The sequence below is a fragment of the Centruroides sculpturatus genome, unplaced genomic scaffold (genome assembly GCF_000671375.1).
Source record: "Centruroides sculpturatus isolate CEXI.00-Female unplaced genomic scaffold, Cexi_2.0 scaffold385, whole genome shotgun sequence".
Lineage (NCBI taxonomy): Eukaryota > Metazoa > Arthropoda > Arachnida > Scorpiones > Buthidae > Centruroides > Centruroides sculpturatus.
In genome coordinates, this window is record NW_019384625.1 from 193,454 (window position 1) to 221,117 (window position 27,664).

At 28.4% G+C, this 27,664-nt stretch overlaps 2 protein-coding genes across 8 annotated transcripts; one reads left to right on the top strand and one right to left on the bottom strand.

The window, feature by feature from the left end:
* Positions 1-2,003: 2,003 nt before the first annotated feature.
* On the bottom strand, positions 2,004-13,242 carry LOC111625616 (cilia- and flagella-associated protein 20). The gene is made up of 5 exons (XM_023368819.1): positions 13,047-13,242; positions 12,891-12,970; positions 6,897-7,008; positions 4,190-4,378; positions 2,004-2,251 (listed from the first exon to the last, which is right to left on the bottom strand). Exons 1-5 carry the CDS (start codon positions 13,128-13,130, stop codon positions 2,138-2,140), a joined length of 579 nt encoding a protein of 192 aa, XP_023224587.1. The 5' UTR covers positions 13,131-13,242; the 3' UTR covers positions 2,004-2,137.
* Positions 13,243-14,315: 1,073 nt separating this feature from the next.
* Positions 14,316-25,246, top strand: LOC111625598 (gamma-glutamylcyclotransferase-like). 7 transcript variants are annotated; one of them, XM_023368795.1, is made up of 4 exons: positions 14,316-14,334; positions 19,423-19,585; positions 21,925-22,058; positions 24,680-25,246. In XM_023368795.1, the coding sequence occupies exons 2-4, from the start codon at positions 19,448-19,450 to the stop codon at positions 24,936-24,938; spliced, it is 531 nt and encodes a 176-aa protein (XP_023224563.1). In that variant the 5' UTR covers positions 14,316-14,334; positions 19,423-19,447; the 3' UTR covers positions 24,939-25,246. The 7 variants fall into 7 exon arrangements, with proteins under 7 accessions (XP_023224563.1, XP_023224557.1, XP_023224561.1 ...); XM_023368789.1 differs by lacking the exon at positions 14,316-14,334 and adding an exon at positions 14,477-14,583; XM_023368793.1 differs by lacking the exon at positions 14,316-14,334 and adding an exon at positions 14,674-14,846.
* Positions 25,247-27,664: the final 2,418 nt, after the last annotated feature.

Genomic DNA, 27,664 nt, shown 5'->3' on the forward strand with positions numbered 1-27,664 from the left:
GCTTTCCAAATGGCTGGTCCCTCATTACTAACTGTAATGAAATCCCAACTCTGATTGCAGGAGAGGTCAACTCAAAATCAACTTCAATCTCCCAACTGGAGATTGTCGATATGGGGATTGCATTCCTTCTAAACTTTGACTTTATGTTAGAATGCAACACAAACTCTGTGTCTAACTTCTAACATTTTTCTTTTGTCATTTAGGATTGAAAAATTTTTGTTTAATCAACAACTAAATTTTTGCAAATTTTGTGATGGTTTGGACCTGTCTGGACCTCACAAATGAAACAAACCAAACTATTACCAGAATGAACCTCAGTCCCTGGATTTTAGTTCAGTAACTTACACAACTGCAATAAAAATACACAGTATGAATAAAAGCAATCTACAGATCACATAGACATTTTAAACTCATCCCATTTATGATTAGACTATTTTGATCATTATAAATATTGGTTGACTCCCATTGCTTCGAATAGTTTAACTTGAGAGGAAATGCCTGGTATCAAATTCTTAAATGTTGATATATACTCAAATACTCAAATTGATAATACTCAAATTGAGATCACACTACACTTATTGTACACAGTTCTAATACCTTTGTGTAAAAAGTCAAAGCTACACAAATATACTTGGCAAAAATGCAGAAATGAACAGCTTTTCATTGCATTTGCAATGCAATGAATCAGTGGTTCCCAATTAGTTTTTCCTGCATACCACTTCAAGAAAGAGCTCAAACTCACGTACCCCTTATAGCAGAAATTCATATTAATCCATACTAATAATATAAATTTGAAGGTAATTCTGCTGTTTGTCTGTTACCTTTTCATGTCTAAACCGCTGAACAGGTTTTAATAAAATTTGACACAGAGATAGCTTACATGTTGGAGATGGATATAGACTACATTTTACTGCGAGAAAATACCTTACTCCCAAGAGAAAATTTGATATAATGCGGGCAAAGCTGTAGGTAGACAGCTAGTGATAAATAAAATAAGTTTTTTTACATTTTTTACCCTTAAAATATAATTCTAATAATATTGAAAATAACATAAGGTTATTTAATTTTAAGGTGACAAAAGTGCACGATTTTCTTTGCACAACTTTGTAAAATCTGGTTGTTTTTTGATTGGCTTCAGTCTCAAGTCAGTGATGATGTTTAGTTTTCATGTTTGTCATGGCCGAAAATTGCTCTCAGAGGTATGTTGTGCAAAATGGTAGTAAATATTTTATTGCCGCTTCGCTGACATGATGATAATGATAATTGTATAATTTTTGTTTCTTGTGTGAGAATTTCATTTAGGTATTGTCACAAATGCATTTTTTTGATGAAATTTCGAGAATATTTTTAGTTATAAATAAACGAATTTGTGCATTTGACATCATGTTGTAAATTGCCAAATTTTTGATGGTCCACACATTATTCTTTTGATTGTTCATCTCATGCATTTAAATTTTAAATTGACCGATTTTAGATTGCCCTGCGTACCCCTTCATGCAATTTTGCATACCCCCAGGGGTAAGCATACCACTAATTGGGAACCATTGCAATGAATCATATGCCTTTTCTGAGGCTGCCTGATAAACTACTGATGTACCAGGAACAATTCCTCTGTTAGCAGTTCTAGCAGATGATTGTCAAATGATTTTGCTGTATATATCACATACTACATTTTGTTGCATGAGTGCACTGTTATCATACCTCATTAGTCTTCTTTTGTTTATACCAGTATGATTTTCTAGTATTGATTGGTAAACTTTATTTACATGCTTCATATCTACTTTCTATTAAGATTCTAAAAAGCAATGTATTTTTTTGTTTAAAGTATGGATAAACCTTAAAAGCTATTTGTTTTCATGTAGTAGTTGAATATTTTTCATTTTTCTTTTAAAATTATTCAATATAAATTAAAACTTAAGGTCATAAAATATAAATTTTTTATTTGGTATGTACAAAAGTATAATTTTAGGTGCCAAACATTATATCAAAACTTTCATTAAAAGAATTTCATTTAAATTTTATGAAGAATTAAAATTTTCAAAGGAAATGACTGATAACAAAAAATTTTAATATTTTTTTTCATTGCTGACTCATCAACATGGTGAAAACAATAAAATTTCATTACGTTTGGAGAACTTCAAGTTTTTGATTTCTGCATTGGAAGATAAAGTTTGAACTCTGCTGGTAATTCATCTTCAGAGTACATTCTGTCACAAAAATACACACGTCGGATGCGACAATTAGCATGAATCTATAAAAGAAAATAATTTTTAGTTATATAGATATTTCAAAACAATTAAAATACATTTAATTACAGAATTATTATATAGTTATATATTGATTCCTCAAAAGTAATCATTTTATTTTAAACCATATATTTAGTTTTTTGACAGCCTAAGACAACTGAAAATCTAGACTTTATAGGAAGCAGCAAAAATATTGTAGATGATTACTAGAGCAGATGTTATGCTTCTACATAGACAACACATGGCAGTTACCCATAAACCACTTTTAAATTAAGGACTTTATTTATTGAAATTTTTAGGATTTTTGACAAATCGGTTACACACACTATCAAAGATAATATTTTTAACTGCTGGTACTGGCCAGAAGTGGACTATTCAGACAAGTCAAATTTTTAAAATAGAACATGATATTTTTTAATTTAGGTTCAAATTAAACTCAAAGAATAAGATAATTTGGTCTCATATTTCTGAAAATGTCTCCATTGGCCATAAAGCGTAGTGTAGACAAAAATGATACTGTGAAAAAATATTTTTATTGAGGTACAGTCTATGCAGTGCAAAACACAATAATATGTAATTGATAATGAACTAACAAAAATTGTAACTTGCTATGCAGTATTTTTGTGTAACTATTTGGTGCTGATTTTAATTGTTGTTTAATCAAAATATTCAAACTGAGCACTGTTCTTAGCAACATAAGCATCTATTCTTCAAGCAACAGATTCTTTTTCAAGCAGAACTTCATAAGATATAGCTATGTAGATCACAAACATCTTTGATAGACGTGACTGAAAATGTAAACATATGAAATGTTTACATTTTCATGTCAGCCAGCTGAAAAATATCACAAAACAGCCTATAATAAGGTTTCATCAAGAAGAGTTCATCACACTTTTGAGATAATTTTATGGTCAGTGGAAGTGTTTTCAGAAAAAAATGATAGAGACAAAATTGTCTTATTTTTGAGTTTAATCTGAATCCAAATTAAAAAATATGTTAAATTTTTTTTTTATATATAAATGGGACTTTCAGCTTTGATATTCCATTTCTAGCCAATATTGGAAGTTGAAAATATTACCATTCAATATATCATACCCAAGTTACTTATCAAAATTTTTTGGATTTTTAATTAATTAATGAAACTCACTCCCCCTTCATTTTAAAAGTGTGTATGGGTAGTCTGTATCAGCTTGTATAATGTTACATTAATTTTTCACAGAGAATTATTGTATAATTATTCTTGAAAACAGTAAAAATATAAAATTTATTTTTATTCATTGCAGATAAAATGTAATCAACTGGTCTTTAATGAATGAATTTGTTTAATGAATATAATTTTCACTGAATTTATCTAGTAAATGAAACCTTATATAAAACAATTCCTATTCCCATTAATTACTATGCAGAAAATTAAATATTTCCATAATTCTGAAGGTATTATTATTATTTTATACATTTTGTGTTTTTAAAGTTCAAGATTTTAACAATTAGCATAATTAAATTATAGATTTTATTCACATAATGCTGTATTATTGTCCTGTTATAATGTTTTTGTGTTAAAAATTAAGTTTTAATAAAATTTTGACATTGTATCCATCCACTTATCTAAAATTTATTAAAACATAATAGTAAAATGAATTTATAGATACATTTCCACTGTTAATGATATCATGTGTTAGTTTACACCAAATTATTAAAATTGTATAATGCAAGTGTTTATTCAATAGGAATAAGTGTGTATAAATCTGAACATATTTTACACACATATAAGCATGATTTATTATTATTAACAGCAGATTTTTGAGATAAGCTTAGCATGCATAGAAATAATACATTATTAACATTTTATGTATTTCAGTTTTTATTTCAAAATTATTAAAATTTGGCAATACTTAAACAGACATTGCTCTTCTGTACAAATAACTAGTTTGGAAATAGATTACCTGAACTCTAAGTGTTTCCAAGTAATTTGAGCCATAAGCTCTTCTTGTGAAATCAGACAAATTAAACTGAATTTGATTCCACCCTTCGTCCAACCTCATAGGCATTGTACAAATGAAAGGTTTAACTCTTGTTGTACTTTGATAATTACTTGCACGAAATCGTCTTCTAACATTTCTGTCATCAATCACCTTTAAAAAGAATATTTTAAGTTATATGTTTAATCATATAATTTAACTAAAATATTAAATATCTCAGAAAAATAAAATACTTTAAAAATTCTAATATAGCAAAATTTTGAGTATTTTTAAGTTATATTAAAGAAATAATTATTAGATTGGAAATTAAAAAAACAATGAGATTTCATTACTTAGGTGAATGATGTAAATAACTGAGCCATTTATTTTAACACACAGAATTAAACAAATATTTAAAAAAATACAAATAACTGAAAGAATGTAACTAATAATATTTTTTTTCATAAAGTAATTTTTTCACAATTATTAAAAATATATTGTTATAAAACATAAGATAATTTAAGAAAATATCTTTTTAATAGTAAAACAAAATAAATACAGTACAACCCAAATAAAATGGAAATCTGTCTTAAACAGAAACAAGTAAATGGCAAAACCGTATTTGGGACAAGACTATGTCTCGGAGACTCACTACTAAGCAGAATCACTTGACGCTCAAGGCGGGTCTCATTCTCATTCTCCAATCTTTGGTATCGCTGCTTTTGGGCGCAATCATTCAAACTTCGCTGGCCATGACCACAAAGTCATCCACAATGCATTTTCGATGAAATTAACCTATCCAATTTCAAAATTTCTCTCCATTGCATGTTGGCCTGGGATGAATTTTTGTCAATGCGCAATGAAAATTTTCCATGTTTGAAAAAAATAATCATGGCTATTGTATCGTACAAAATTATTTTTTTATTTTGCACGAATAGTATACAATTTAACCCGATTATAACGTCATTGGATGTAACAACAACCCTAATATAACCGGGATTGTATTAGGTTGTATTACCAACCTAACATAATTTTAAAATTTTATTGCTCTCACGATTTTACTATACTACATAATGTTTAAAAACCCACTTGTAATGACACAAAACCGTTTTAACGTCATATCTGAAGCATTCCCAAATTTACATAATTAGGGATTCTTCACGTGTTCAGTCCTAAGGTCAGAGTTCACTTCTAGAATGACTGTGGGTGGTACTCTTCCCCACCTGACTTTGATGGGGTGAGGATGAGGGTCACCATTTTGTATTTTATTTTGACTCTGTTCTCGGTCCCCTGACTACCTACAAGTCTGGATTTTTTTATGCACAAGTGATTTGGGTATCTAATACTCTGTGCCAAATATTAACTCTCAACACGTACTCCTTCATACCTCTATGTTGGTAACATAAAACAGCAATACGATTTTATAAACAAGACATAGTCTTGTCAAAAATTCAGAATGGAGCAGTTTTCTATATTAAATTTTACTGTAAGTTGGAAATCTGTCCAATGCAGAAACAAGATTTTAGGTACAAAAGAATATTATCCTGAATAAAATGGAAAATTAAGATTCCACATATTTTGGACAAAGTAAACCATCTCTAAGTATAACAGTTTGATGTCCTCTACAGTGACTGTCTTCTGAAGAACAATTTCAAACCTTTTCTGATACAAAGGTCATAGGATGACAGACATGGACACAGGTCTTCGTTAGTATTAGTCCTTGTTGGAATTAACCAGGTCAGTATCACCAACAGCAGTCAAAATCATAATGAAAAAGTGGTAAAATGCTATATTATCATTGAAAAAGTTGTTTGTTTGTAGCTAGAGCAAATGGAAAAATAGCTAAATTCCTATCTTGAAAATAGAAAAATTATAACTTTTTATATCTAAATGCAAAATGAAAATAGCTATTTCTAGCAACAAAATAGATAAATTGGCAACATAAAGTAGGAGTATAATTGAGAAATTTCAAGAATTTAATGAATTCTTGAGAACGAGCAACAAATATGTTATGAAACAATAAGAATAAGGTAACACAATGCTGCCAATTTGCCTTTATGGAGTATTTAGTAACTAACTAGTAGTTAGAACAAGTTGATTAATATTGTTGATAATTACAGAAATTGAAATAAATGATTGATTAAAGTATTAAAACTTATCAAGAGCCAGATCACTGAATAACTTGGTTTCTATATTACTGTAATGTGATTAGAATTTCTGGCAAGACACTAGTCCTTGGTAGTAGAATTTGCATGTCTGCTGTAATGCGAGGTAAGAGGTTATAAGGATTGCATCCAAGAAGCATTCAAATACCTAGCACAAGTTGTTGTTAACAAGAACTTTTTAGAATCTAATACGTCTCAATTATTGCATTTGAATACTCCTATCTTTACTACAGATATCACTTTGAATTAATTTGGATTGTTGAAAATGTTGGAATCATTTTGGATTAAACTTAGCAATAAAATTATTTTCACATATGTAAAAGTATTTACATAAAAATGAACATAACTATTGACAGTTATCTGACTTTAACAATAAAGAAAGAAAAAAGTACCAAAACTCATCCCCGCAGAAAATGGAACCTGCTCAAAATGAAAAATAATTTTAGTATGGTTTGATTCCAGTTTATACAGGGTTTTACTGTATTTGATAATAGAAATCCTGTATATTTATAAAAAATTAAATTCACCTGTACTTCAAATGTGAAATATTTTTTCATATTTTTGACAATCATCACCATGTATGGAAGCTTTATTCCAAGTGTCTTTGTTGGATCAGCTGGACAAGATATATATGTTGTACTGTAAAAGAAATCTTTTATTATATTTTATATTTTAATTACAATGTATTCTAAATTACATGAAATATTCTGTTTGCAATATCATTTATTTGTTACATACAGCAACTATACATATACAATTTTATGAAATAAACTTGAGAATTAAAAGAACAAAATGTGGAAAATAAATTACTTATGATCTAAATGATTATAAATTTCTTCATAATAAAGATACACAAACAACAATATTCAATTAAATAACTATAAAATTTAAAAATATAGATGTACTAATTAGAAGAAACAAATACATCCATCCTTCCCTCATTTCTTTGTAAGTTTTGGTTGAAAGAATTTTCAACTTTCTTCAATAATCATCAGGGTCTGAAGTGACTAAAAAATGTATGATGACAAAATGCTGTTTATGATGCTTATATTCAGCAATTGCAAAAGACTGAACATACACAACTTGGCAGCACATTAATAGGAGATTGTGTGTTAATTTATTGTTTATTTTGATTTTTTGCTACAAGGCATGTATATGCTTTATTTCTCATTAATTTCTTTCAAAATAATAACATAATTTAATGTATCATCATCAAATCAAAATGCATAAAAATTAATTTTTATTTTTAATTTTTATGTATTTTGATTTGATGATGATAAAAGTTTTATATATATATATATAAAACTTTTTCAAATACAATAAATTACAAAGATAGTTTTAAACTATTTAATAGTTTACTAAAACATTAATTATTAGTGATGAACAAATAAAAGTGACCAATAATACAACAAAAATTAATAGATATTTGAATGAAAACTGAATGAAAGCTAAATGAAGATTACATCTACATAGTTTGATAATTCTGGGACTAGTTATTTTATAATTATACTATAAAATCAATCCCAAAACTTTGTATAACAAACTGACCATTAAGTGTTGCTCTGTCATGTTTAACTAGCTTGGGTATGTCAATGAACTTAAGATTAGTTTATATTAGCACAACTGTCATATGCAGCTCTACATTGTCAGAAAAGTGAACATGGATCAATGTACTGTAAATGGGTTTTATAGCTGTTTAGGTAATCTCTGACTAAGACATTCAAGGATCTTAAAGTTGTCTAGGTAATGGCTGTTTATTATGTACATTTGAATGGCATGCTCATTTCCAAGAAGGCTATAAATCCATTGAACTAGGAAAACCAGAGAAAACATTGAGAAGATTTGCTTTTGTTTTGAGTAAAGAAGACTAAAGTGTGCAACTGACAGCAGAGACAACAAGTATCAAAAAAAAACATTGTACTTAAAATTTTAAGTGAAAATTTGGGAAAACATAAAATCTGCTCTTGTCCCATGCCTCACTAGATAATCCATGATTAAAAGCAACAGAGACTGGATTATTGATCAAACTTGCTAGATGTAGTGAAGGCTGATCTGGACAATTTGAACAGGACTGTTACAGGTGATAATACTATTGCTTTCAGTTTGATTCAGAAGTGAAAAGGCAGAGAATGGAGTGGAAGCACCAAAGCTCTTTATTCAAAAAATGTGGTGACAGAAATCCCATGTTTACACAGGGTAGATTATGTTCTTTGATCATAGTAATGTCAGCTTGAAATCTGTTCTACAGGAAAGCACAGTTATCAGATTAAAGGTAAATATAATTTTAGTTTAATATTAAGACATAAAAAGTCATATATAATATCACATTTTGAGTACTACATAGTATCATAAATTTAGTACTCAGCATATGATATTATACATGCCTTTTGTATGTTTAATATATTAAACTAAAATATATTTTCCTTGTGACTTTACTCAGAACCAGTTTTTTAAAAATTGTCAACAGCTGAAGAGGGATTTAGACCCTAAATGCATAGTAAAACAACAATTCAAAGTGATTAATTTTGCCATGCTCTTTTAAACACACATCCTATATGTAAATCCTACATCTGTCAAGTTGAAGTACAAGAAGAGATGATGATTGATGGACAAAAACTAACTGAATGGAGGACAATTGATAAAAGACAAAAAACTAGTTGGGAAGACAATCATAAATGTTGTTAGTCCACACTGACCAACAAAAAAAAAAAGTCACAGATGGAAACTGATTGGAAAGGCCTTCATCCAATAGTGGACAGATACAGATTGAAAATAATAATGATAATATAGAAACACTTATCTAATTTGGATGAAACAAATATGAAAGCATTTCTTACAATATCAACCAACCAATTTATGATAAAATATGTACTTAAAATATAGTATCTCCATTAAAATGTTTTTAAAAATTATTGGGATCCATTATTTCCATAAATTTCTATAAAAATTCAAGCACAAAGTGTTTCCTTATGAATTATTTTCTTTTGAATAGAAAGAAGTTATGTCTCTTGTAGGTAAATAAGTTAATAGAAAATAAAGAAAACAGTTAAGACATTCATTTATCAATTTTCACACAGCATTGTTAAATAAAGAAATTCTGAAAAATAAAGGGCCAATTGTTTGTTCTAATAAATTTGTTTAATTAGCTATAAATATAATTGTTTCTGAATATTTTGCATAATATCTTCTCTCTAATACTGTATTTAGTGACAGATTATCTCCAAAAATCTATTAAGAAATGTAAATTTAAATGTTACAAAACATTACATAACAGTAATTAAAATTATCTACATTTTAATAAATACTTGTAATAATCATGAAATTCTTATCTTGATACCTGTAGAAATGATATTTTTATAGTTTTCTGTGAAAAAACTATTAAAACAAGGGAATGTAATAAAAAATCAATCATTCCTTGTATTTAAAACACCCATTTACAATATACTGTTATTTTGCACTGTCAAGTAAACAGGTATTATAGAGGAATAGGAAAAATAAAAAATTACACATTGCATTGGCTGCTCCATAAAAATACAACATTCACACAAAGTGCAAGTTAAATAGGACAGTTAAATAAATAATCCTATGATCAAATTACAGTAATTATAATCAATGTACCTTTCTCAAAAGCTACACAATTTAGCAATATATTTTATATAACCAACATTTAGTCTTAGAAATAAATAATTTTATCAAAAATATCGAAAAATTAAATATTTTTACCAATAGAAAACTTTGCTATTCTTTTGATATCTATCATGGATCTCATTGCCGACATACTTTTATAAACAGTACAAGTAAACATGTCTTATATTTTTAGATAATATGTTTGAGTATTATAGGATGTAGGTAAGTTATTTCATTTAACTGGAAATATATTTTATCATTATTGATTGACATTATTTTGTAGCAGATAAGAAAATTTTATAATCTTATGAATAAATGAATAATAGCTTTTGAGGATTATAAAATTTTTAGAATTTATATCTATTCTTGTAATATTTTTATAAGATTAAAGTTTATAATATACATAACTTATTATTAGAAAACAATATAAACATTTTAATTTTAACAAAATTCTTAAAGATATAGAGCGCATAAGAAAACCAAGAGAATAATTTCTCATTCAGAAAATATTTCTTATTATTGTATACAATCCCATAATTGAAAAATATTAGTGTATTATGTATTGTATTTTTGTTAAATTTGAAGAATTTCCAACAAATTTATTTTAAAAACACTGTAAAGAAAATTCAGTTGTCTTCATGAACAGTTGGAAATATAAAAAGTTTTGTGATCTAATGATTGTTGATTAATTTATGTTTGTATGTACGGCATATATAGTCAGCTTGTGTTAATACAAATCACTAGGGGAACAGTAGTTAGTTCACTTTATCAAAAGTTTTAATATTTTGAATTAATTTACTAAATAAAGTTAAATAAAATAAAACTTATTTACAAAAGCAAATTAATGTTCTAAATGATTTTCAAATCAAACAAAATGAGGAGGAGACAGTATTCAGTGTTTAATTATGGAGCAGTATATCAGCATGGTTAAACAAAATAAAGCTAAATCTGTGATTTTTCTTTTCTATTGAAGATTGTTTGAAAAAGTAGAAAACATTTTTTGGCACCAAAAGAGTAAAAACAAAAAATCCAAATTTGGTGCAAAGTAGACAAACCTGGCATCACTCCCCAATATACAAACTAACGAGTGCTTGCATGGGACCACATCCATTTAAAGGAATGGTCATCCTTAAACTTTAACACTGTTTCCTGAGTGTAGTAATCTGATGTTTGAATTGCTCTTCAATTGGAGTTCAAACTATCTTTGCTTACTAAGAAAATCTTTTCTACTTCAAATGGAACATTCTACAGTTCCACTTTACATCAAAATTGTAAAAATAAACCATTATTGGAAATAGGGTTATTTTTTTTAGGAGTTGTGAAACTAATTTACATTTTGGTTTCATGAATTCTGGTAAAATTTTTGTTAACTTTATCACGTGAAAATTAACAGCAAAATTTGCTTCAACACAAGAATTTGTTTTAGCAGTGTTTGTTTTAAGGCGAGTTGACCATAATTACAAATTTTTGGCACTTTTTGGTTAACAGGATGCCAGAAGACGATCATATTTAACAATTTAGCCCACGCAACCGTGCCAGCTTCGAGTAGCCCATTTGACTGTTTGTGGAGTACTTGACGTTATATAGTTTTAGGGGGTGTGGGGCTCACCCTCACCAAGGTGTGAACGAGGATGAGTATCGAGACACAAATCTATATGCAAAGCACATAGAATAGGCAATAGACTAATACATACTAAAAACTGACCTTTGAAGACAAATATCACATGAAGGGTCAACAATTCTGAATTGGTGCAAAACTCCTCATTCAGAGCTCAAATCTTACCCATTGCCGTCTTACTCACAACCAGCATCCCATTAACCAAAAAGTACCCAAATTTTGTATAATTCCAAAATTGCAGTTTCAAAACAGAAACCATACACATATCTGACACATACAAACCCAGGGGGAGTATTAAGGAGGATGCACACATGCGGTGTGGCAAGGAAAAGCGATGTCGCAAACACATCTTTGCCATGCAGCAGCACAACCACACAAACAGCAATCCGCTTACATTTCAGCGCATGCATTCAGTATTCAAGATGGCAAACGATACTGACACTGCCGCTATCCCTCTGTGCCACTATTCACGTGTTTACAAATTTTGTTTTGTATGGCTTGCTTTATTTAGCTAGAAGATTTTGGATTAGAGATATTTTCTTAATTGAGAATGAACTGGGGTACAAAATACGCTTATTCCTTGATTAAGGTCTCTCGATAAAGAATACTATTTCGAGTAAGATTTGGTTGTTTTGTCTTTGAATTAAATTATATATGATTTTTTGTGTAGAATTTGTGTTAAATTTATTATCTTTTCCTCTTTATTCTGATATTAGTTATCTCAGTTAACCGCGTTGAACTTTCCACCATTAATTAAAACTCCACATGATTGTATTTTCTGATGTGACTACCAGATGAACTGTTATTGGCTAATAGAACGTGTCTTGGCTGTGGTCACTGCAAAAGATTCAACCGAGTTTTATGGCATGAGAAAAGCAGCACAAAATTGACTTCTGCAACAAGAAAAAGTGAAGTCATTCCACTGCTTTTCCTTGTCGCACCACATGTGTGCATCTTCCTTTAGGTAGCCAGTGAAAAAGCAAAGGACTCAAAGATAAACCAGAGCAGACACAACTTCCTCCGACTCATCTTTTCCGATTTGCTCGAGAAAAAATAAATGAACAGAGAAACAATCGGCATTAATCGTTTGGGTGGCAAAGGAAACACTTGGACAAGCGAACAAGAGAGAACTAACTAATCACACTTTTAATTATATAAAGTTAAAAATATAAATAAAAAATGAATTAATAATCTTTAAATGCATACATTTAAAATAACATTTCTGAATTATGGGAAAACTTAAGCATATTTAAATACACTTGTATTACAAACTCACCTCACATTTGTCCCTATTATTTCAAGAACAAGAGACTGAATGTCATTATCTGTTATTCTCTTAATATGTCCATTTCGAACCTATTACCATAGAAAATGTTTAATTTAAAAATTCTAAATATAATGTAAATATATAAACTGATCAGATATTTAATACCTTCTTATCCCAGATTTGAAGAGGTTTGCTGCCTATGCTGTATAATATGGATAAAAATCCACTTTGAAACGTATTTTTAAACATAACTTCTCCAATATATTCTCGTCTAGACAAAAATTCGAGATCGAGCAATCCACAGATCTCTGTTCTGTCGTATAATCAACATTGGTTTCCAAGGTAACGACTTATATGCCATCTCGCGGAAAAAATATAAATTAAAATTTTTTCCATTTTATAAATATATTTTAATAAATTAAAATAATAATCTATAAATAAAATTTTAGTTAAAATATATAAAAACTCTGAATGTTTTATGTATTCTGTCATATCCACTCTTTTTGGGCGTGTTATACATTTATCGATGATCGATGCCGAGTATGAAAAGTTTTTAAGTCGAGCGAATAATTATGGGCACTGGTGCTGTTTAGCGGGTACGGCTATTTGAGAGGTTTTATTCCATAAAATTAATGAAATATAGACTAATTTCACGCGAATATTTCCAAAACACGTATAATTTGTTGGAAATGATCGATATAAAATATGCTATGAATAAAATATTGTCGGAATACTTATCGAGTGTACCCCGTTCGAAGACGCCATTGCTTAAGCTTGTTTTCGTCGCGGAGCGTCTAATCGGACGGCGGGCGCGTACGAAGTGTGTCACGTGACATTTGTCGGTGCTATTCGGTCACGTGACTACTCATCTCTGACGTGTTTCTGATAACTTATTCTTTTTGCGAAGAATTCGCTGAACTTTAAAGACATCACGTGATAGGCCATAATATACTATAAGATTTTTATTGTAATTAGAAACGACTTATTATTATTGACTATATGAAGCAAGAAAGGAAAAACCGCTCGCTAACGACAATAATTCTATCATGATATATATTATGATGATAAATATTAATCAGATGCAACATAAGATGTCTAATGTCTTGATGTAAATAAATATTATACAATTTTGTTTACAACATGAGAGATTAGGCCATTTAAAAGTACAGTAGAGCAGAATTTTTAGTTATTTTCGCATTATCATACGTTATTATATGTTGATTTTAATCCATATTTAGAATGGAATGAAATTTTAATATTTCTATTAAAGATGTCTCTAAAGTTCAGCGAATTCTTCGCAAAAAGAATAAGTTATCAGAAACACGTCAGAGATGAGTAGTCACGTGACCGAATAGCACCGACAAATGTCACGTGACACACTTCGTACGCGCCCGCCGTCCGATGAGACACTTCGCGACGAAAACAAGCTTAAGCAATGGCGTCTTCGAACGGGGTACACTCGATAAGTATTCCGACAATATTTTATTCATAGCATATTTTATATCGATCATTTCCAATAAATTATACGTGTTTTGGAAATATTCGAGTGAAATTAGTCTGGATTTGATTAATTTTATGGAATAAAAACCTCTCAAATAGCCGTACCCGCTAAACAGCACAAGTGCCCAATTATGTTTTATTTATTAAGATCTCTTAGGATTATTCGACCTAAATATAAGACTTATTATAATCGAAATATTTTGTAAGTGATGTTTATCTAATATTTTTTAAATGTCTATTACATTTCTGTTGGAACATTAGATCACGTGGTATTTTTTCCCGCGAGATAACACAACATCCGTGAATGGTTTTTATTTTTTGTTTAGCTATTTTTTTTAGCGAATTTTGGAAATTTTTTAGCTATTTTTAGAGAGTTTTTTGTTTGCTTTTAGCTACTTTTATCACGGATAGCGAAACCCTATCCGTGATAATTTTTGATCACGTGTGCTGATTTTCTACCGTTGTGTAAGTTATATGCTTTACATTCTGGTTTTGTGTTTTATATACATATCGAGTGCTATATATATTTTTCGTTCTTATGATTAAAATTATATATACTTTGCCAAAAAAATAAATGGATCAATATGAAGTATTTGCCTTTCGTCTACTGTTTCTAAATTTTATATCTTCGTTTAATAGCAATAAATTATAATTACTTGAATTTAATAATCGTTTGTTTCTATGAAAGGATAAGAGATAGTTCAAAAGAAATCCAGAAAATGAAGTAAAATCTGTCTTTTATCATTAATAAATTGAAGTTTTGAATGATTCTCTATTAGTAGCATTTTAATATACAGAAAGCAAGTCAGAAAGAGTTAAAGCAATCAAAAATATTACAAACGACCTATTGTATTTGTCGTTATATTTTTGGAGAAATTAGAAATTTAGTTACGTTGAATTCGATACGTAATGTGTTACGTACAATGATGTTCAAAATACTGTTTTAGAGTACCAAAAATAATCTATATAATTATGAAACGTTTTTGAATGTAATCTACATTAAATTGACTTGGAAGATTATGAAAATTATTTTCAGTAATTTAGCGCTGAACAGTTTTTAATATTTGTGTTTTACATTATAGTATGCCTTCAAGTTAATGGGCAAAAAAACTTGTCCTGTAGGAAAAATTTAAAACCTTTTTATTCATGCTAATTAGATTAAAGAGTCAATGAGTATAAATAATGTACTGTACTGTACATATGTACATTATAATAATATTTTATTCCTACTATATGTCATAATATTTGTTCACTTGTACATAATACACATTTTAAGTTCATTAATATATGATTTTAAAATACGTTTGATTTAATGGACTTTCAGTAATAGTACATGCCTCCTTTCTCTAATTAGTCTGTTAAATTGAGAGTTTACTATATTTCAAGAATCACAAGATTTCTGTTTAATCTTAAGTAGGGTGACCAGACCTCTCCAGTTTGAAGACCGTCCCCCAGTTTTGCCTGTTTTAATATTTGATTGTAGAATCAATCTTTGAACAGAGCAATTTTATTAACACATCAGTATAACATCACTAATGCAATATATAAATAAATTTTAAAAAATAATGAAAGTTCAATCAGTTTTTGACCCATTTTCATTAATTTTTAATTGTGTCTCTGATTGGACTATAAATGCCTATCTTCGGTAATAAATTATATAGTAAAGATTACTACAAAAGTATATTTTTCATGTACTGCAATTTTTTTTTCTTTTGACTTTGCCCTGTGGACGCAAAGAGGATACCTTGTCCATCATGAGTTTGACAATGTCCACACTGGGATAGCTGGCTGGTGAGGGATGGTATCAAACTTTTCAGGACAGATTGCCTATGAAAAATTTCTGGGTCTTCTTGCCTGGATCCCAGACCTATAAGCTGATGTTTTAATCATCTATCTGTCCTTTTTGCATAATTTATTAATTTTTAGTATATTAAAAAAAATTCAAAAATAAAATGTAAGTTTTAAATAGATTTGGAATATAAATTTCTACATTTGTAATTACTCTAATATAACGTAATAAGTATTAAATAGAGACAAAATGATATCTCTATTTTTTAAAATTAAATCAAAACATTTCCCAAATAAATAGGAAATCAAATCTTAAAATTCAGTACTATACATAGTTTTTAAGTTTCATGTTTTTATTATTTTCAATATCAAATTTTTTTGAAAATAAGTAACACTAACAAAGAACCTGCTTGTTGGATAAACAGATTTTTTGTTGTTATATTTTAATAGTTTATATATTTTTATTAAAAATTCAACTATAATAAAAGGATAACATGAAAATTTTATTTTTGTTCTCTATTTCATGGAATAAAAATGTAAATCAGATATTTAATATGTACTGTCAGTTTGACTATTCCAAAACAAAATCATTATGATTAAATTTTTAATTGTTCAACTCTTATAATAAATTGCATGTGACCAGTGGTGCAGCCAGAGAATGCAAGGGAGCAATTGAATTTCCTACTACTAATATCCTTTCTTTTTTAACATTGAAATTTGTTTATATGTAAATGTAAAATAAACTAAAGCCCGCCACCACATAAGTATAAGTTTAAACTGTACAGTTCAGTTTTGAATGTTTAGCAGTGGCCATGGAAGCTTTGTAAGTGCTGCTTCCTTTGTATTTTCTAAAATATAAATACATATTGTGCGATTATTTTCATATTGTAACATACTTTGAATTACTTAAAATTAATATTTTATTATAACCGCATTATGTATTTTATTACAAATTTCTATACTATTCTATTAATGATAAGATTACTATTGTATATTCAAATATAAATTTGTGTATGCATATTCCCAATGGAAGCGCTGTATTGTCAAATATAGGACAGCTTTCGTGGCAAAAATATTTGATTCGTGTAAAGCAGCCAGATTACTGGCATTTATGCATGTGCTTTACAGAGCATCAACCTCTCACAGTTTAGCTCGTGGATGCTACACACCAAAATATTGTATAATGCTTTCAATGATTCTATCCATTAGCCACTCATAGGGAGCTATTTGACTAAGTAGATTGTTTTAAGATTTAAAAAGTAAAGAATATTCAATGTTATTTTTATGTACATTCCTTTACAAAGTTATATTTAATTATAATTATATTGATAGATTTTCAGACAAAATATTTAGAATTTTTATCGCTTTTAGATGTTGATAATTTTAAATATAGGTATACTTTGCCTTACATCGGTAATTTGTTCCAGGAGAGGCGACGTAAGTCAAATTTACTTGTCTCTGAATCTACTTGTCACTAGGCTAACCCATAAATTACCATTTCCCGGTTCTGTATTTTATTTATTAATGCATTTTTAATAATATATGGTTAATAAGGATCTATTTTAAGCTTACAAACAAATAAACTTTATTCTTTTAAAATGTCAATTTTTCAAAGAAAATATTTCCTCAAAAAATTGATGAAACTTCATGGGTTAATTCCACAAAAATAACTGCCATTTTTTTGCCTGGATCGCATTTAATCAGAGACAAAAGCTTATTGTCGTATTCTTTATTTACTTATTTACTGTGCATTTCGGGTGCAATGTTTTTGTGTAACTTGCACCCCTCTTCAGGTTGCGGTCCAGGCAAAAAAACAGCAGTTATTTCTGTGGAATTAACCGATAAAGTTTCATCAATTTTTTGAGGAAATATTTTCTTTGAAAAATTGACATTTTAAAAGAATATAAAGAAAACCGCACCATTAATATAATACATATCTATTACTTACAGTAAATAAATTTTAGTTTTTAATATAGTACAGAAAAAAGTAATCTAAATTTATGAATGCATGTACATACTTGTAAATATAAATACAGTACATACTTGTAAATGAATAGTATATATTTTAATTAATATGATTTTATGTACTTTAAACGCTTTTCTAGTGATATTACAACATCAATATTTGTGGCAGACAGATGTAAAGTCAAATAACATGACTTAAACTTGATTTTTATTTTTCCATATACTTTTTTTGACAAACGACATATAATCGGGAATGACGTAACTCGAAACGACGTAAGTCAAGGTATACCTGTATCATGAAGAACAATTTTTTGAAGCAAGTTTTAATTCTTTATGTAAATTTTATGGAGAATTTTTTGATTTATCTAAATTGCAAAGTGAATTGCAATATTTATATTCGTGTCCAGACTATATTGGCAACTCACTCTTAGACATAAAAAACAATATAATTAATGATGATCTGAACAACAATTTTCCGAAGTGAGTTTTAATTCTTTATGTAAATTTTATGGAGAATTTTTTGATTTATCTAAATTGCAAAGTGAATTGCAATATTTATATTCGTGTCCAGACTATATTGGCAACTCACTCTTAGACATAAAAAACAATATAATTAATTATGATCTAAACAAAAAAATATTAAAAGAATTATATGATTTAATATCATTAATTTTTATGGTACTATCTATGAGTGAGTCTGTTGAGTGCAGGTTTTTAACCATGAAGCAAATTCATACATTTGCAAGGAACACTAAGTCAGAGGAAAGATTGTTGTCATTAGCATTGCTTTCAATAGAAAAAGAGCTTTTAAATACTTTGATGGAATCAACGAACAATGATTTTTATGATCAAGTAACTAATGACTTTGCGGAAAAAATCACTGAATAGAGTTAGTTTATAAAAAATAATAAAACCAAGTTATATATTTTTGTTTCATGTCAATTATCTATTTTAGAATTAAAATAAATAAACTGTTTATCTTTGTCATTTCCAGTATTTGTTTAAAATTTTTATGGAAAAACAGTTTCCCTATCATCAAATGTCACTAGAAGTCAATCATGTACAATAGCATAAATAACATAATTTGTGTTTTTTTGTTGCAGTTTTATTTGAACAACATTTGATACTTGTTTTAGTTGCATATATAGAGTATTTGTAGTTTTATCCAGTATATCGGAAATTATTTAATTGTCTGAAATACACATTTCTTATTTTAATTTATAATAATTAATTTTTAAAATTAGAAAGTTATAAAAATTTTAATTTAATATTTAATTTTCTTCTTTAGGGTTGATATTAACTCAAGACATAAGATGAATACTGAAAAAGACATGCTTCACACTTCACAAGATAAGATAGTATTTTATTTTGCTTATGGAAGTAATTTATCTTCAGACAGATTAAAAATTAATAATCCATCTGTAGTTAAGAATACAATTGGTAAACTAAAGGTTAAATTCTTTATTGATATTTTATTGCCAATTTATTATATAATTTTAAGTAACATAGGTGTTATTTAACAAAATAATTAAATATTGTAATGATGAAAAAAAATTTTTTTTCCTTATAATATTTAATCCTAAGTGAATTATAAAATATATATATATATTATTTGTTTGAAAATAAGATAACAAGGACTCACAGTTGAATATGTAAAATTCCATCAACCACACACAATATTTGTTTGTTGGATGATGGGAGTAGATTATAGTATGATGCTCTTGTTATGCAATACTGTGTAGCATATAGAGACAGTGTCAACATGATAGCACTTCTAATGACATGGACATAGATGGAAGCATGTAGTATTATTTGTTTTTGCCAAGGCATGTCTTCCACCAATGTCCATACATATGCTACAGTTGTGTAATAATGTAAATAGTTTCCACAGATGCTGCTGACAAACTTTGCTCTGGATGGTCCATTAATGCATTGTGAGAGGATATGATCATGCAAATGGAAGTCTTTGTCTATTGTATGAACATAGAACCATAGCAATGTCTAAAGTAGTGAATAACCTGACATTTTTGTGGAGCATGTCCATCAAATGCATGATATAATGTGATTCAGAAATGTGTATGCAATCTGAGTACTGAAGTTATTGTCTGATGACCCAGAAAGTTATTCTAATGGGTCTTTCACTGACACATTTGCAATGTTACCAGAATAAGGGAAACATGTTCTTGGCATGCATTGTGACAAGAGATTCATTGTTTATTTTGTGATGCCAAGCAGTACTAGTACATCAATACATGGAAAAATTTTTCATCTCTACTTGTCAAAAAATTGAAGACAGTATTATCACAATACAAAGTTATAATCACAGTTAAAACTAATATCTCAAATATTATAGTAGAGATAGCAGATAGAGATCACACTGCTACTGGTAACATCAAAATGACACTTCTATCATCAGAATACAACTTTATTATTGGTGTGCTACCAGTAGCAGTGTGATAAGTCTCTGTTATCTCTACTATAGTATTTGAGATATTAGTTTCAACAATTTTTGAGACAAGAAGCTCTTTTATAATATAATCACAGCGTTTTGCTGATTGACTTTCTTAGACATCAGTCAACTATGAATGCAGTTCTATATTGTCAGTCTGGACAAGTTTCGTACTGCCATTTGCAGGAAAAAACAAAACTTGCTGTCTCAAGATGTAATCACATTGCATGATAATGCCATACTCCATGTGACACAACACACCAAGGATTGGTTGAAGAAATATGGCTATGAAATATTGGAAAATCATTCATAAAGTTTCAATTTGTCCAGTGATTTTCATCTGTTTGGGCTCTGAAATGAGACATTGATTATGTCCATTTGTAGACAAAAAATGTGTTATACTCACATGATTAACCAGCTGTATACTCAAGTTTTTCTGTGACAGTATCTTTGCACTTTCAAAACATTGGAATAATTGTTCAGACAATGGAGGTGATTTTGTGGAACATTAGTATTGTCCTGTCTACAGGTTGCATATTTCTGGAAAATACAAATACCAATGTGATGACTTGTTACCTTCTTTCTCAAACAAACTAAATATATGTGGTTCATTTAAAAAGTTCCAGGACTGGTGTTATATTGTGAAATGCATTGGATATGAAAACACTTTAAATATAGACACTTTCAAAGTACTGTCCCTTTAATAGTATCTTCATCTTTGGAAAAAGATAAAAATTACAAGCTACAAAGTCAGGCAAACAGGGAGTTCATGGAAGCAATGTTGTTATGCCCATTTTATCCAGATAATTTTGAAGAAATGATGGTACTCCGTTACGATAATGCTCTGGTGCACCATTCATTTCTTGTTCAAAATATCTGGTTGAAATGGATATAATATTCTTTTTACACACTATTTGCCTGATGTTGCACCTTTCAGTTTTTACCTTTCCCCAAAGTCACTGTAAAAGGTGCAATGTTTCCATGATGAAGATGTTATGAAAGATGCTATGGAACAGGTCACCAAAAAAGGATTCTTGAAATGTTTTGAACAGTTGTACTGTATAAGCATTGGCAGAAGTGTGTGGCTGCAGATAGACAGTACTTTAAAGTTGACTATGTTTAAAATGTTTTCATATCAATACAGTACAAGTCTTTCTGAATGTACCACACACATACACATATATATATTTCAAATTATTATTTATTCAAATTATATTTATATATACAGTGTATATTATTTATTTAAGATATAATATGTGCATATGTAATTTTATATATTTATACATTCAAGTATATATATATATTTATTTATTTTCATTTTTAAATACATTTTATTATTAGGGATATGAATTGAGTTTTCAAGGATACTCAGATTTTTGGAAAGGTGCTACAGCAAATATTACTGAAAATAAAAGTTGTGAAGTTTGGGGAACTGTATGGCAGCTGCCAGAAAATCAGATTATCAATTTAGATAAGTAAGTATTTAGATTTTTAAATATTGATTTCTAAGTACAGTAGCTACAATCTGTTTATTGGGCTGCAATTTGAAAAAATTGTAGTTTGTTGATTCTAACTTTGGGCACCTCTTCCATGAGAAATAGTTTCCTGTAAAACTTTAAATTCATAAGAAACAATGTTATGTTTCAAAATTATTTAATCGTCAGTAGTAATAATTAAAGGAATGAAACTTACAAATAGAGAAAAGGATATACGTATTTAACGTTTTTGTATTTTAATTATGTTTTCATTGATTGGTTGAATAGCAATAAGCTCTGCCTTCTCATTTGTTTTTCACAATTAATATGGCTGATGTTAGCGATACAAGTGAAGGATTTAGTTGGAAATCAATTACATGAATTTAATTAATTGTTCAGGTAAATAAATATTTTAATTTCTTAATGTAAAACTTCTTTGATGCTTACTTATTTTCACTAAGTTTTCAATCTGTCATGTTACAAGAATGAGAAATCACAGAAGAATATATTTTGCCCAGCAGAGAGAAAAGGCAACCAAATCTTTTTTTCTAGTCATTCACTAGATTAGAGTAAATGGACTATAGACCTATAAATTTCCACTGTTTCCATCCATCTGTCTGTCTTTCATTATTCTTGAGAACAGAGTTACATAGATGAAAGCTGAGACCATATATGGAAAGCTTAGGGACAGGAGGTCCTGATTAACTATAAACAAACTTATGATGCAAACTGGAAATCAAATTATTTCAATTCAAAAATTTTCCCCTGAAAGGAGTTAGATAGATGACCAGCATGACTTGATTGTAACAGGAAAAGTGTACAGGGGCAAGATACTACTAATTTGAGGTAGAGAGCATATGTTTTAAATTAATTGTTAAACTATATTTTCGTGCTATCAGTGTCAATATGTGGCTGATAACCCTCAATTGTTCTGTTATTGTTATAAGTCGTAATCAGCAATTTTAATATTAATTATTTGTTTGCAGTATAGTAATTTAAATCACTGGAATTTCTTTTACTTTACCTATATGCTGGATTAATTAATATTAATCAGTAAAAATAATTATAATTAATAATAATGATAAACCAAAAATCTGTAAAATCTATTTTTGTTTAATGTTAGTTTTTCAAAATTAAATACTGGATTTTAAAAATTTTTGAGTTTTTCTGATCATATTGTCCAGTTGGATATTCCTTTTGTTAATTAATAAATCTTCAAGTTATACTTTTTTTTAACTTTTTTGATTGTCTTTTTAATGATAGAATCAATAAAACCATAATTCTCATTAGCTGTAGCTTTCATTACAATCTTGCTTTCATTGGAGTCTCACATCAAAACTTTTGACTAGGTGTTTTTGGACATTTTTTGTTCATCATCTGAGTCCATTTTAAAAATAAACATGCCAAATTTCTTATCAAATGTTACTTTGTATTGGAACATCTCTTTTGAAATTCAAACATTATTTTTCTTTTACATTCCAAATTCATTTAAATCACATTTTCCTTGCATTCAAGAAGTATTTCTGTATTTTTTTGCTTATTCTTCCTTACTAGCCACTTCCATACTGATCAGCAGCATCTGCAGACTATAAAAAAGTGGAGCATAAGCTATAAAAAAGGAACATTGTACATTATGCAAAAAGCTTCAAACTCTATAATTCAATGTTGCATCAATGCTCCTACATCATGTAGGAGCATTTGGTGCTGGTTGCAGTTAGGGCAAACTTGGCATGGAAGCAAGGAATGTGGTTTTGGTTAACATATGATGAAGTTGCATGAGACAATGGAAAATATTGTTCATTAGTTTATTTTATATTTGCAGAATAGTCTAGAAGTCATAGATTTTCTGTTCATTGATAATTGAATTTGGGGTCCCCATGGAGATTAGGAAAAGGACAACCCATACAAAAAGGGAGGCATATATCTCAAATACCCAAAATACAGGCACTCCCTGATGTTGATGCAGGGTGTCGAAATCTTTAATATTAATGACCTTCTTTCTAAGGCTTTTCTCATAAATTTAAACTTCTCAGTTATCAAAATGTCCTCATTACTTTTAACATTTAATATTATCTAATATTATGAAACCTCACTTGGACATCATTATGTTACACTGCAATGTTGAGTGCTGTATTTCCAATCTTCTTATATAAATCTTTCTGCTGTTCATTTAATTTTCTCACTAAACTCTGACGTCACTTAAATCTGAGGTTTTTCTCATTTTTAGGACATTAAACATTGTCCTATTCATCTTAAAGAATGCTGTTTTTGCCGTCTATTTCTCCATCTTCCTTCAAAAGCTCTTATTCTTTCAAAGTTGACCTGAACTCTTTCAACACTTCCTGCTTCCCTCCTTTGATATATTTTGTTCATTTACATATCCATCATAATTTGTGTGACTCTAGTGAAAGCAGAATTGTAATGTTGAAATTTATGTCATGGAGTGTGTAAATAAGTAAATAAAACTATAGCTATTATTAATATGTGATGGACTGTAGTCATATTTACTTATTGCACTTAATGTTATCATCAGCAGAATAAATAATTCTCAAAGTGATTACAATAAGTGGATTTTACTATATAATAATAATTAAAAACTTTAAAATTATGTATTATTTTAGGCAAGAAGCAGGATACAATTCGATTCAAGTAAGAATAGAAACAATAGAGGGCAAAGAAATGTTATGTAAAACATATCAAATGCCTGAGAAACAGATAAATAAGCCATCCACTATTTATAAAGCTGTAATAGTTTATGGTGCAGTTGAACAGAACTTGCCTGCAGAATATATAAATAAACTCAGAAATTTTGAAGATAATGGATATAAAGGCTCTATAAATATTTCTATTGACATTAATAAAATTTTAACTATATTATAATCTGAAACATAAGTATTTAATGAATTAATATTTAATTCTAAATTTGGAGATTTACTACATTAAAGAAAAGTTGATTTTTGGATTTAAATATAAACTTAATTTTTATCATGTTTTATTCTATTGTTTAAATATTTTGTATACTGTATGGAATGTTTTAATATACAAAAACAAAATACAAAAAATGAGCATATTTTCAGAAACTGAATGAATTTGTTCACTAAATTTTAATTTCATTGTTGTGGATGGATGTTTATTTTGAACATGAATGTATTGTTTTTAATTAATCAAGGATATATTTTAAAATAAACTACTAATGTTTATTAAGTTGTAAATTATATGTACTTTTATTGTCAAAGCCTATTTCATAAATACATGTTATAATTGTTTTAGAGCATTATTTTATAAAAATACACATTTGATAGTTTAGATCAATTTTAGATTTTGTGAAATTGAAAACTCAAAATTAAAACTGGCATAAAATAATGATAAATTCAATAAATTAGTATTAAAGTATATCAAAATTATTATTAAATAAGTTTTCCAAATTATACTAGTATAAATAAATGAAACATTTTAGCAACAGATTGATGAACCAGCCTTGTTATATAAATATATTTTAAGCAATTACAATTAAGTAATTAACCAGAATCACTTCAGTTAATTGAGATACATCAGGACTAGTATACTTTGGCCTGATTAAGTGGCTGTCCCATTTATTCAGTATTAAAAAATATAAAACAAAAAAATATTGTGTATTGAACAACAAAATACTTTAATACCGGAACAAATAATACAGATAAGAAAAAATATTTATCCTAAAAATTTTAATTTAATGTACATATCAAATAATTAAATGCTTCAGAAATCATCTACTGTACTAGTTATTCTGAATATAATACATAACTGCTAAACTGTCCATTTTTAGCCCTTAAAGTATCTAGGCTTAATGTTTTCCCAATAACCAAATTTAGGGTATCATTTTATGACATGCTTGAATAGCATAACAAATTATACAATCCATTTGCATTCTTTGCAGCTCAGGATTCTTTATCATTGGCATGATGTGATCAAACAGACCTGTTTAATGTCATCTGCACAAAATGTATGAAACAAATTAGGTAGTTTGTTTTGTTTATTTCTATTGTTTAGCACTTACAACATCAAAATTGTCTTTCTTGTATGCTTTCTTGAATTTAATGTGCTTATATTTAGCACAATAGTAAGATGACTGACAATCTGTTACTTTGAAATTTTTGTGATCCAACTTTTTAGCTAACTTCTTTGACTTAGTTTTCATCATTGGAATTCTGACATGCATACTTTGTTCAGTCACATTAGAGAACCATTAATTGAGATCACTCTCTGTTTAAAACCATGCTATTTTATAACTTTTTTATAATTTATTTTTTATTATTATTTAAACACTTAGTGCCAGGGCAATTGAAACCACTCAGAAAATTACTTGAAAATAACTGTACAAAGCCATTTTTTCAAAATGATTAGAACCAGATTTTCTAACTGTCTTTTTTTTTATTATTAATTCAATCTAAAAATTAAAATAAAACAAATCCATTTGAATTCTGTTCTCCTCGTTTTATAACTACAGTATAAATTTGATTAACCAAGGTTCCACATTATCCCAAGCAAACCTGTAACTGAATACACTACTTACACAGTAATTAATTTAAAATGATAACATGTATTACAAAATGATTTATTTTTCTTACCTGCTATTTAACTTCAATGTAAAACAAACCATTCATATAAAAAGTAACTACAATAACACATATTTTCTTAAAACTATTGTACTGTACATATTATAATACCTGTATTTAGGCTAAAATGATNAAAAATAATATTAAAGTAGCCAAGACATAGCCAAATATTGTAGCGCCACATCACTAGCGGACATTTGAATTTGCCAACTAGGACGGTCGGTTAATCGGGGGTCGGATAATCGAGGCTTTACTGTATTCAGTAAAGACAAAAACCGGAGTTGTTAAGTGTGGAAAATTAAATACTTACAGACTTTTCACGGGGTAACAGCACTTGTCTATATGGAGTGAAATGTGCTATATGTCATCGCAATGGCGTGTCTATTTCGCGCTATATCATTGTCGCAGTAATTAAGTAAATATAATTTTAAAAATTATTTATTATCTCTTTTTTGTAAGAATTATATTTAGTTTCTTATTTTCTTAAATTTTTGCCAATACATGGCGCTACATGTAAAGCCAACAAATGAATGTAGACAGAAATTAATTGATAAATATAAATTCAATCGATATTTTATGATGGTATGTACGATATTATCTAAGTTAAAAATACGTGAACGTAACTGCCGAGTTTCGTAGCAATTGGTCGAACGGCCTAAGTGTGCATAACGAAGAAACAAACATTCTCATTTATATATATGTTACCGCTAAAGCTCGAAATCCGTTAATGTGCACATTACCTAGCTAATCTGCACATTAACTAGGATGATCCGTTAAAGTTGCTAAAATTGTTCTATTTCTCAAATTACCTACTAGGAACTCGGTAAAGTGAAAATAAGATTTTTGCTGGAACAACAGCAACGTTTCTGTACGCTTAAATTAACATAATGTTATTTATTTAATTTTCAATATCTAAAGAATCAAGTTAATACAATCAAACAATCAACAAATTAGTTGATTGAATCAATCATCAATCAATTAAAAAAACTTTAATACAAAAATCAAACGGTT